The sequence below is a fragment of the Chrysemys picta genome, chromosome 6, assembly GCF_011386835.1.
Source record: "Chrysemys picta bellii isolate R12L10 chromosome 6, ASM1138683v2, whole genome shotgun sequence".
In the NCBI taxonomy this organism is placed as follows: domain Eukaryota; kingdom Metazoa; phylum Chordata; order Testudines; family Emydidae; genus Chrysemys; species Chrysemys picta.
Genome location: NC_088796.1, coordinates 92,288,597 through 92,300,746, shown reverse-complemented (window position 1 = coordinate 92,300,746; position 12,150 = coordinate 92,288,597). Strand labels below are relative to the sequence as shown.

The following is a 12,150-nucleotide window of genomic DNA, read 5'->3' as shown; positions in this document are numbered from 1 at the left end:
TATGATTAAAAAGTTTGAGGCAACACTAGTGAAAGTACTGTAGAGACAACACTTACAAGGTTGTAATAGAGAAGAGGACAATTTTAAGTAGTGCAGAGGACAACCCAAGCAATGTTTTCCAACTTTATTATCTAGGATTCATTGCTTTTTAAAAATTGTCTCCATATTCTTTAGGCTTCCTTAAAAACACAAATGGTTGGTACAAGCACTACCCACAGTTGGTTCTGAAGTAGCTCATCTGTTACCCTATTACAAACAGAATGTGTATTGAAAATACCGCCAAGAACATTATCAAGGGGTCCAGAATCAGTTTTTACCACCGCAACTAAGACCAACTGCTTCATTCCTTCACAAAGGATATTTTTTCCAAAAAATAATTGAAATGTGAAGGTGATTGCTTCTCCACCATAAATGCCTTTCACTCCAGGTAATTTGACTTCCTTACATCAAAGGAGCAAAGTGAAAAAAATGTGAAAATCAACAGAATGGCCAAACTGGCTAGGAAACAAGTAACAGCTGAATCAAACCTCTTTTTGAAGATCTGAAAATTACTGTGCTCTTTTATCCTCATCCTACTCCCTCCCCCGCCCCACATCACCCTTCTTATATATTTCAGTCTTTCATATGCCTCTACGCTTTCTGGCTTTAACAGTAAACATTGGTGCAGTATTTCTGCCCTGGCTAGCCCAAACCTAAGCAGCACTGGAATTCTCAGATTCTCATGGGAAAGAGTTTTCTCACAAAATATCCAATCCAATTTTTCAACCACATTTGTTCTGAAACTTCTCATTTCACAGGACAGGGAATAGGGAGATCATTCTCTAGGTGGGTGGCCAGCAGCATCAAGTTTGTAACAGCTTTACTATTAGGTATGCTGAACAGAGGCCAAGGCAGCTCCAACAGTTGGAAAAATAAATACACCAAGAGAGAACACAAGCAGCTGTACAGCTGTACAACAGCAATAGCTGCTAAAGGGGCCAGCGGGTACAAAATATACACAGCCTACACACTTCCTCCTCCTAATTCAGTGTAAAACAAATGTGCACAATTGGGTTCCGCTGTTCATTTTCTACCTTCTCACTGTAAAAAGCAAAAACACTCATTGTGGTTCTCATTGGTAGGGAACCCAAGGACAAGGAGTGTCCCCAATCCACTGCTGTTCTACTAGTTACAGACCCTGTAATACAAGATTTCTACCTGTTCTAGTAAGAAAATTAATCAGTTGATGATGGAACAAATCAACAATCCAATACCATTCACACTCTTATGAGCCAGGTACTGGTGTTCCAGGCAAACTGGGCAAGCCCTCCCATGCTCCTAGCTCACTGGTATTGTTGAGTTGATGGTAGGGGAGGGTTCTCTCAGGCAAGGGGTTAAGGTGTCTTAAACCCCTTTGTTTTACTTTTACGAAATTAAACAGTATGGTTTGAGGTTTGCATAAAGGTATGACTGGCCTATTCCCACTGCAAACAGGCATCATAAAATGTATCTTAACCTTTTACTAAACACACAAAAAGAAGAAACACCCAGTTAGAACATTAGAAACTTTAAAAAGTGAAGAGAAACTTTATTTTAACTATTTTCTTTATTTTGACTTAAGTTTTATGAAGGGGAAATTTCTTGCTTAATAATTTAGATTGTATTAGAAGTCTTGTTTTGGGGTGGTGTCAATTTTAGATGGCCCTGAGTTGAAGTCAGCCTCGTTTTTTGATATTGTCTTAAAAAGCAGATAAGTGCACACAGAAAGCAGGAGTTGGGGGAAGACATTACAGGTGCAGTGCACAGTCTTAGCCATTTACAGACTTGGAAAACTTTTAGCAGATTGGTAAACTGTTGCTTTCAGATTGCATTTTTGGTTATAGCAGTGTTCCATACTGAATCCTATGCTGCTTAATATGTTGATTAATGTTCTGGAAGAGGGATGAATAGTGAGACAGCAAATTCTGCAGATTACACAGTTATTTAGGTTAGTCAAGAACAGAGAGGAACTGCAGAGGGACCTAACCAAAGCCAGGTGTGACTGCACAATGTGGCAAATTAAATTCAGCACTGAAACACAGAGTAATGCAACTTTGGTGTGAAAACATTTTATCTACTCATATACACCTTACAGGGTTCTAAATTAACCATATCAATTCAAGAAAGGGGACTGGGGATCCCCATAGATTGCTCAATAAAGACATCTACCAATTTGCAGCAGGGACATTCAATTAAACTAAAAGATAGAAAATTCAAAACTGATAAAAGGAAACATTTTTTTCCACACAATGTGTGAAAAAGTAAGTAAACAAATTGTGGAACTCATTGCCACAAGATGAGGTCTTTAGGGGTCAAAATTTAACAAAATTCGAAAAGGGATTGAGCATGTCTATGGTACGATGGTTAAGTACTGAAATAAATTTCCTAGGGAGGTTGTGGAATCTCCATCATTGGGGATTTTTAAGAGCAGGTTGGACAAACACCTGTCAGGGACGGTCTGGATAATACTTAGTCCTGCCTTGAGTGCAGGGGACTGGACTAGATGACCTCTCGAGGACTGTTCCAGTCCCATGATTCTGTGAATATCCAGAGGTATGATATGCTATACATTTTGCTTCATGATTTAAGCCAATCTCTTACTAATCTTTTTTGTTTTGGGGTTTTTGGCGGAGGGGGCGGGGGGAAGGAAAGAGGGTAGATTGCCCCAAACCTGCCGAATGCAAACTTTATCGCACGTTCCTGTGAAGCATCTGGGCACTATCAAAGACAATACTCTGGACTAGATGGAACCGGTCGGAGCCAGTATGGCAATTCCTATGTTTATATATATATATGTATATGTATATAAAAAAAGAGGTGGGCCTAAGGTGCCAAGTTCGGCTTCTGATTTCTTTGCCCAAAAATTTCAGGAGTGTTCAGATTTGGGTTTCTGGTTAGTCCGCAGGGGCCAGCTGTGAAATTTCGATTTAATGTTTGGATCCAGCATTTAGGTTCAAGTACATCTATCCTAAGGTGCCTGTAATGCACCCATCACCATAGTGCCTAGGCATCCATATACTTGACACCTATTTTTGTAAACATGTGTGTGACATATCAGTACATTCATGCACAAAGTTCTAGGAAAAATCAGACGGGAGAGTTCAATCAATGTTATTCTTCCGGACACGATTATGTTTGGATCCAACAGAGCTTACCTTGTCTTTAAAATCTATGTGGTTCTGTAGGATAGCTCTGTGATATGTGGCCGTCCTCACAAAATCCTGCATCATATTCTGTTGTTGAGATAGACAGCCATAAAACTAAAAGGAAAGGAGGAATGGAAAAATAGAAAAAGATAAAGCCCATCTTCTACCAAACTACCTGTATTTAACAGTAACAAGGGCCTGATCCTTTGCTGCAGAATCCTGAGCTAACTTTCTACCTGGTCCGGTGACTAAGGTCAGAAAAACAGGGAAACATCTATAACTTAGCTTCCACAAAACTGGCATTAGACGGCTTTGTTACCTGAAAATACTGAGCAGCAGATGCCTCTTCTGTTCGCTGATTGAAAACAGAGTGTTCCTTCTTCTGATTCCGGCACCTCTTCAGTGCATTTGAAAATGTGCTGTATTCTAGAAAAGAAAAATGGAGCAAAATATGAACGCTACTAATGCACAGAGAGCAAAACAGCATGTTCACAACAAGAACTCAGTGACAGATTTTGTTTGGAGTGGTGAAGGGGAATGGTGCCTCTTATAAAGTTAACTATTTATTAGCTGACACAACAGTCTCAGCTACAGATGATTATTTACATTAAGAAAAATGTTATGTTAATGCAAAACAGCATAAGATGATGGCAGAGCTGGTAATGGAATGCACGTGTTAAATTATTGGGTTATATTACATGGTATGGAATTCTCCATCTTTGTTAAACTTTGGGGAGCCTTAAGAGAAGAGTCTCAGGCTTGGTCTACACTACCCCCCTAATTCGAACTAAGGTACGCAACTTCAGCTACGTGAATAACGTAGCTGAAGTTCGAAGTACCTTAGTTCGAATTAGTTCGAACTTACCTTGGTCCACACTCGGCAGGCAGGCTCCCCCGTCGACTCCGCGGTACTCCTCTCGCCGAGCTGGAGTACCGCAGTCGACGGCGAGCACTTCCGGGTTCGACTTATCGCGTCCAGACTAGACGCGATAAGTCGAACCCAGAAGTTCGATTTCCAGCCGTCGAACTAGCGGGTAAGTGTAGCCAAGGCCTCAGTATCTGAACTGATTATTGAGCACGTGGGTGGACATGACACTGGTGCCCTGTGGAGAATCCCAGACAGGCCTGTTCAAGTGGCCATGAGTTATAAGCTGACTCTGTTGGAGGAGTTTCTTTGTGTTGCAGAAAAGCTGGGCAAAGGGGAGTTAATGCTCAGAGTCCATCTAGAGTAGCCTCGGCCAATAATGAGAACAGTAGGGATAATTGGGGGAGGAATGGCTTTGTGCTAGGAGGTATCCATCCTAGGATTAAGTAACAAAAATTTGTGGGGCAGAGGGATGGTCTAAGAAACCGCTAACTAGAGGCTGCTGAGGACCATGCACCTTACCAATATTCTAGCTGGAGCGGGACAGGCTGGGTGTCTGTGGATCTGAACATTTTCTACATTGGACATGTGACAGGAAAACTCAAGCAGGCCCAAAAGCAGACAACCAAATTGCTCAGCAGCCTTTGGATCTGACTGAAAAAACTGAAGCAAAACTTTTCACACAGGGAACAAAAGACAACACGTACTAGAAATTCAATAAAAGTAAAATTTATTTAGAAAAGGAAAAGCTCTGAAAAGAGGTTTCTGCATAAAAGTAGCATAAATGGTAATAAAACCAAGCATGAAAGTCTTTCCTCCTCTGTTCATGGCTGGCTCCTGAAATAAAAGTTAAAACAAGAGCAGTCAGAACAGTTTTAAATAAACCATGCAATACTAACAACTTACTGACCCCCCGCCCCAAAAAAAAGAGAAAGGGGAGGTGGGGGAAAGAACTCCAAAACTCACAGGTCTTCAAATAAAAAATAATTAATTTCTGAGGAATACAAAGTACATACACAAGGAAGTAGTCACTTAGTGCTCTAGTCAAGTAGGAACTGTTTGAGTATCAGCCCTTCAAACCCAGAGATCTGGAAAATAAAAATAGAACAGCAGTTAATTAGCCAACAATAATAAATCTCAGAATATGGTAACCAAGGAAAACAATCACCTCCTCCATCCTTTCTTCGATTTTTGAGCTCCCCAAACCAGGACTTAAGTTGTACTGGTCCCTCTCTGCTGGGGACAGCTGCCACAAACAAGGCAAAGACAGATAGGAAAGACAGCAGCTGGCTTTCCTAACCCAGCCCATAAAAACTTCAACAAGTTGGACATGAGATTTCCTAAGGGGAAACACACACACAACACAACAAGAAAAAAAAGTAGAACTGATGAATCAGATACAAATAAAGGGTTCTACCCTATTGTCCTTGCTCAGGCAAACCTTAGTCAATGGGAGTTCTGTTTGAGTAGGAACTTCAAAGACAGACTCAGAACGTAAAATTTTTAAATGTCTGGTAAAAACGTATGACAAACAGCATGCAGAACTCACTAGAAATTTAGCAAGCTACTTACTTTTCTGTTGCTGCTACTCAGGTCTTTCAGCCCTTGTCCAGGTAGAGTCACTAAATCTGGAAGGGTGGACTTGAATAGAGTCTCCACCCTCCCTACAGCTATATATTCTGTTTCAGTAAGAGGGCTTAGCACTGATGAATAAGACAAACACATACATGATTCCTCAAGCAAGTCTGAACCAAATCATGTAACAACCCACTGAACTTGCGGGGCAACCAACGCAAAGGCTTTATAAGGTCTAGACCTAAGGCCTAGATAACACACTAAGGGGTATTAAGTTCAAAACCCATTGCTCTGGCGGACCCTGCCAACTCCACCCCAACAGGGGACTGTGCATATAGCAGTGGAGAGTGCAGCAGGCCTGGTTCACTCCCAACCCAACCAGGTACACTTTGGCTGCAGAGGTAAGTACTGGGCAGGGGGAGGGAGGAGGAGCACTTGCTGCTACCATGGCGGGGTGGAGGATCCCTGCTGCCACTCCTGTGAGGCAGGGGACAAGAAAGCCCATACTGCTACCACTATCTCTTTGGGAAGGGCAGGACCCATCCGCCTGCTACTACAAGTGGGGCTCTGTGATGGGATCCCTGGGGTACAACCTGGAACTGGGATACCACTGTGCCCTCTTAATGCTCCAGCCTGGGCTATATCTCACAATGCTTTTCTAGTGACAAGCAACAAACCTCTCAGGCGCTGTTATCACTCAGAACAACTGCATGTAGAGCCCCACACTCAGCTATATTGCCTGAATGCTCCCTAAGCCACTCACAAATCACACAGAGAAAGGCACCAGCAACTCTCCCAAGCCCCCAGCCTTGCATCCCCGAAACATCTTGCCCTGTCTTGCCCTGGTCAGAAGCCTGTCTGCCCCTCCCTCAGCATGGAGAGGACACGCACCAGCCTTTGTAAACTGAGCTTAGATTTCCCAAGCACTTCAACCAAAACACACAGTTTTTGGTAAAATATAAAACAAATGTATTAACTACAGAAAGAGAGATTTTAAGTGATTATAAGTGGTAGGCACAAAAGATCAGAGATAGTTACCAAAGAAAATAAAAAGTAAACATGCAGTCTAAATCTTAAACCTTATTAGACTACGCAGTATTTGGATCAAGCAGTTTTCTCACACCACTGGATGTTGTGGGCAGGTTACAGTTCTTAATACACAGGCTTCCCCTTTAAGCCTGGGGCAGCGTTCTTGTTGCTTCCAGCTTAAGTGGGGGAGGAGAAAGGTAAAAGCATGATGCCACTGTTCCCTATTTTATATCATCAGTCCATGTGCCTGGAAAACACTAGCCCAGACGTGTCCTGGTGGACTTTGCTGAGTCACAGAGGTGAGCAATCCCCCACTGTGTGTTGCTTGCGCAACCCTCTTACGGCTTTTGTAAACCGCTTAATTACAACTCCCCCGCTGATTAAACAAATACTCTCCTGGGAGTGGGTTGTATGATATATATATTAATTATATGACATGGGTGAATATGGAGGCCCCAGGGTGCTGCATTGAGGTACAGTGCCACAGGCTCCTGTGTGAAGATGGGGACATGGTCAGTGAGCAGGGCCAAAGGATTGGGGTGGGGAAAGAGCCTGCCTTGCCATATGAGCCTAGGGTCCTGGACTGACTACATCCAGCCCTGCCTATAAGCAATCTGGAATCAACATTGCCACGACATGATGTATCACTGACATGCCCCTTTCCATCCCTCACAGCACAGAGAAAAAGTAAATTTGAGAAACCTCATTAAAAAGATATTCAGTCTCCATGGGATGAACAGAATCTTGGGAGGCCCAGCTGCTTGCCCTGCATCTAGAGGTGGGCCAAAAACTAACCCATTTCACTGTAATGCTTTACTTCATGGGAAGATAACAGCAGAAAACAATCCTGGGCCAGGGGAAAAAGTCTTTTCCAGAAACAGCCAATATCTTATGCCTCTTCCATTCCTTCTTAATTATTTGAAAGGTGAAAGCTGGTGCAATAGCTTTGCCTTCCTTTCCCCTCCAAGGACAATCTTCCCTTTCAGACACACACATTGTTTATCCTGTGTTAACACTTTTGCAGAGAATAGGAACCTTAACTATGACTCATCTTTGATCTCAGAGGATGTGCGTGGTGGGAAGAAGAGAAAGAACTATGTTCATCTGCTCGTCGTACTTTCTCCTCTGGGTCTGGATAGATGATTGCAACAGTAATTGTCCACTTACGATCCCGGCAAATTATAAAATTAACTGACATTGGGTTAAAGAAGAAAGAATAGTGGTCCTACATGAAGTGTTTATACAAAAGTCTGGTCTTTTTCAGTACTGGTCTCGGATGCCCTTAGTCCATCAGTTTCCTTTACATAAGCCCTGGGTGGACGCTGGAAGAATATAAGAGCCTCTTGAAGAATGCAAAGGGGAGAAATGAGGAAAGAGACAGACACTCTGTGTGTCCCTCCCCACTCTCCTCAAAAATACAGAATTGATTAAAAAATCCCTGCAGTTGGCTACTAGAACTTGCCGTAATAGTGAAACTGTACTGCCATCCTGTTATCTAAATATCACACAAGGTACTCAAGATTCAGGAAGAAAAAATACCGGCTGCATTACATCTTCTAACTCCCAGCAAGCTTACAGTAAGCTTTTAATCCTGTCTCTATTTTCTGTGTGTACCTCAGTGGCTTACGCTACAGAAACTATTTGAGCTACTTTTATATAAAGAAATCTTGATCATTTTTGAGTAAGAAACAATGGATCCATTCCAGCAAAATGAAAAATAAATCTTAGCTGAATAAATTAAAGCATCAGTTTACAACGTTTCCATGAAAAAATAATTGTTTCACCTGTTTGAAATCCCCACAGCCTTCTATCCAGCTTCTGAATGAATCAACGTACCATACAAAGCTCGCTCCTCTTATTTTGTTTCCATCTACTGAAATTTAAATGTTAAGTCCCTTCAACCTTTACAAATTTCACTTCTAAAGAGAGAGCATTTTACTTATGCAGGAAATTATAGATAAATAACTTCAAATTCCAGATCAGCCTGCAAATAGAAATTATGATTGCAGCTTGGAGATTTGATTTTTTAAATTTATGTTTGTTCTCTTCCTCATACAGGACACTGTTCCTAACAGGAAATCATTTAGATTTCTTTAGATAAAAAGTATTCATTACAAGGTTATTGTTTTCAGATATTGTCTGTTACTTGCGTTTGTCTATGTGAATCCCACGGTAAACAGCCACAGTTCTACATGTTTATCATTGACTGTGTAAAAACTGAACGAATGACTGAAAAAAACTGTAAATAAAATGGATACAGAAGATAAATGAGAAGTGACAATCTGTAAAGGAAAAGCTGCATACTTTGAGTTCTTTTTAGTATGAATGGGGTGACTATTTCATTCATAGATTGTTCCTGAAGGAGGCAGAACATTGCAAGCTATTCTGTCTTCTATGTGAAGCAGGTATTTCCAATAACTCCTTTGGTTCCATTTGCAGCCCACACACTGATGTAGTATTTTTCCTTTCTGGTTAATTACCCTACTTAACACAAAAAATCTCTTCAAACGTCTTTTAAAATTTGCAACTCCTAGCTGCTGATAACCATCACAGATCTTATGAATATGGTCACGATCATATATTAATTAACATTCTTTGTTTGAAACCTAGTTTTCTGACTTCCCAGAAGGCTAAGAATTTAATCTGCTCCAGCAGATCTGGAGATATGCCAAAAACACTGCCCCAGCCACTATGAAAATGGACTATGTATACTTCTGTATTTAACAAAGATTTTATCCCAAATTGTCTTATTTTAAATATCTATTCAACTTCAGAATGTAAAGCAGGCTTTCAAAGCTGCATGCCAGTAGGAACATTCATAATTTTACTTGGACAACTGAAAAACAGTGTCCATGTACAGGAAGAAAAAAAAAAAAAAAAAAAAAGGTTAGATAACTTAAGGCTGACCATTCTCTGTAGTCTCTTTGTTGAATCAGAATTACTTGCAAGTTGTTGTTGAAAGTAAAGTTCAAAAATAATCTACCCCAAGAATGGTTAAACACATAACTGGCACATTTCTGGGTTGCCCTGATTATAACTCTACATTTTCCAACCAAGTGCCAAACACTTGGCACTAAAAATCTATTCAACATTCCTGCTTGATTTTCAAGAACAAAGAGAATATTTACTGTTAATCCTAGGGCCCCATGTACCTTACCAAGGTTCCAGGACTCCATACAACAAGTTTTCCTTCTAGTACGGTAGTGGAACTGATTCCCTTTTCAGAAGGCTGCTGGGTTGTCAGAGATGGTGCCACACTACTACCTGTAAGATTGATTCTGCATCCCTGTGTCTTTAAAGTACTTTGTACTGTTTTGTGGTCTGTAAATCCAAGTACAGCACTATTTAACCAAGCGGCGCATGGCCTAATAATCTGAGTCTCAAAATCCAGACTCCTCTAACTTTGCTCTGACAGAGGCTCCTTCTGTTGCCTTGGGCAAATTACTTAATCTAGCTGCTTGTTTCTTCATGGGTAAAACACAGTAATGCTTACCTACCTACTTTACAAAGTTCTTGTGAGGATTAGATTTTCAAAAGCATTTAAAGGTCATCTGCAAAGGAAAAGATACTGGATTTTGTGGCCCTTTTTGCTTCTTTATGTCATATAAGGATGGCCTGAAAATTTTTCGCCACCTGCGTCCCAAAAAGTTTTTTCTTTTTTTTTTTTAAATAGTAGAAATTCAGGTCTTTTCTACTTTGGTCTTCCTTGAAGATACGATGGACAACTTGAGAACTGGAAGGATGATATCATAATATCAAGCAAGACAAATCAATTTGAGAGGGGAAGTGATTATAATATTTTGCTAAATAAAACCAAAATCCCAACCACACTTATCTAACTCACAGTGTTCTATAAACAGTTGAAAGGAAAAATCTGTCAAAGTTTCAACACTTCTCTCTCCACTAATTCATATTATGAGACCTCTAATAAAATCCTTCAAAACCCTGAAATTCTTGAAATTCTGAAAGACTTGAAATTCCCTAGCCTCTGTTTGCCAGAAGCCAGGAATGGGCAACAGGGGATGGAGCACTTGATGATTGCCTGTTCTGTCCATTCCCTCTGGGGCACATGGCATTGGCCACTGTCAGAAGACAGGATACTGAGCTAAATGGACCTTTGGTCTGACCCAGTATGGCCGTTCTTATGTTCTTATTTAATTCTTAATATTTTTAAGTAAAAAAAAACAAGCAGTTTTATTTATTGCCTTTTTATACACATCAGAACGAAGCAACAAAAAAGGCACACCCATTCGGTTTCCTTTTCAGGTCGCATAAGGTGGAAATTGCTATGTGCAGTAAACGACAAGTATTTTTAGGCACTGTGCAGCAGTCACCAATACAGCCTTGTCTAACAAGCAAAACTGCATCAGTTTAACTAAAATTGGTTTAAAAACCAATTAACCTAAACTGGTTCAACCCCCCTATGTAGATACTTTTAAATCGATTTAAATCTGTCTCATGTTGATTTATCTTAAGTCAGTTCCTTCACAAATTAAGTTAAATCAATTAAACCAGGGTGTATGCAGGGGTTAGTGCCAGTTTAACTAAGGCTAGGTCTACACTACCCGCCTGAATCGGCGGGTAGAAATCGACCTCTCGGGGATCGATTTATCACGTCCCGTCGGGACGCGACAATCGATCCCCGAATCGACGCTCTTACTCCACCAGCAGAGGTGGGAGTAAGCGCCGTCGACAGGAAGCCGCAGAAGTCGATTTTGCCGCCGTCCTCACAGCGGGGTAAGTCAGCTGCGATACGTCGAATTCAGCTACGCTATTCAGGTAGCTGAATTTGCGTATCTTAAATCGACTCTCCCCTGTAGTGTAGATGTAGCCTAAACTGATTTTAAAACAGACCTTTAGTTAAACTAGCGCAACTCAGTGTGTAGACAAGGCCTTATTAGTGATACTACAATGGATTATGCACTTCTGACTGATTTTATCAGATAAATTAAGGAGCTTAGGGTGGAACTTTATGGTGGCCTTAAACAGACACACAGCTACATGCTCTTCTTCCAAATGTAGTACCCAATTAGCTCCTTTTAAATGAGGCATAGAAGGTCCCTGTCATGGTGTGGTATAGACCCCCTTTTGGCTTAGCAACTAAAGGGTTAATGGGAAAAACTGCCTGCCTGCTCAGCTGGCACCTATTGGGGTATGTCTATGTAACCCGTGGCAGTGAGCCTCCTCCCCAGGCTTCAGAGCCTGACCTGCACCTTCAAAACTTTGTCTATACAGCTATTTATAGAGCACTAGCACAAGCCTCTATCTATCAGCCTGCAAGCTCGCTGAGACTAACAGGAACCCCGCAGTCTGTCTACTGATTTCTTATTAAGGACCTGGCCAGAGGACGAGGTGATTGACCAAGGGCAGAATCGGAGTCAGACTTGGTAACAGTCCCACACAGCTGTAAGCGGGTGCCAACTGGCAAGGCAGCCTTGGACACTCCCCTTCAACACAGCGCTCCCGCGCATGCTTAACTTTAAGCAAGTGCTTTAGTGGCCGGCTGAATTGAGACCT

The 12,150-nt window shown here is 41.4% G+C and overlaps 1 protein-coding gene across 5 annotated transcripts in view; it reads right to left on the bottom strand.

The window, feature by feature from the left end:
- LOC101949585 (histone-arginine methyltransferase CARM1-like) overlaps positions 1-12,150 on the bottom strand; it is a 123,593-nt gene that overhangs the window by 60,718 nt on the left and 50,725 nt on the right. For all 5 annotated transcript variants that reach the window (XR_010588624.1, XM_005296782.5, XM_024103346.3 and 2 more), the window contains 2 exons: positions 3,484-3,590; positions 3,174-3,278 (listed from right to left, as the gene is read on the bottom strand). Coding sequence is in view for 4 of the 5 variants with exons in the window: in XM_005296782.5 (XP_005296839.1) it covers positions 3,174-3,278; positions 3,484-3,590 (212 nt within the window). In the remaining variant the exon portion in view is untranslated. The remainder of the gene's footprint in view (positions 1-3,173; positions 3,279-3,483; positions 3,591-12,150) is intronic.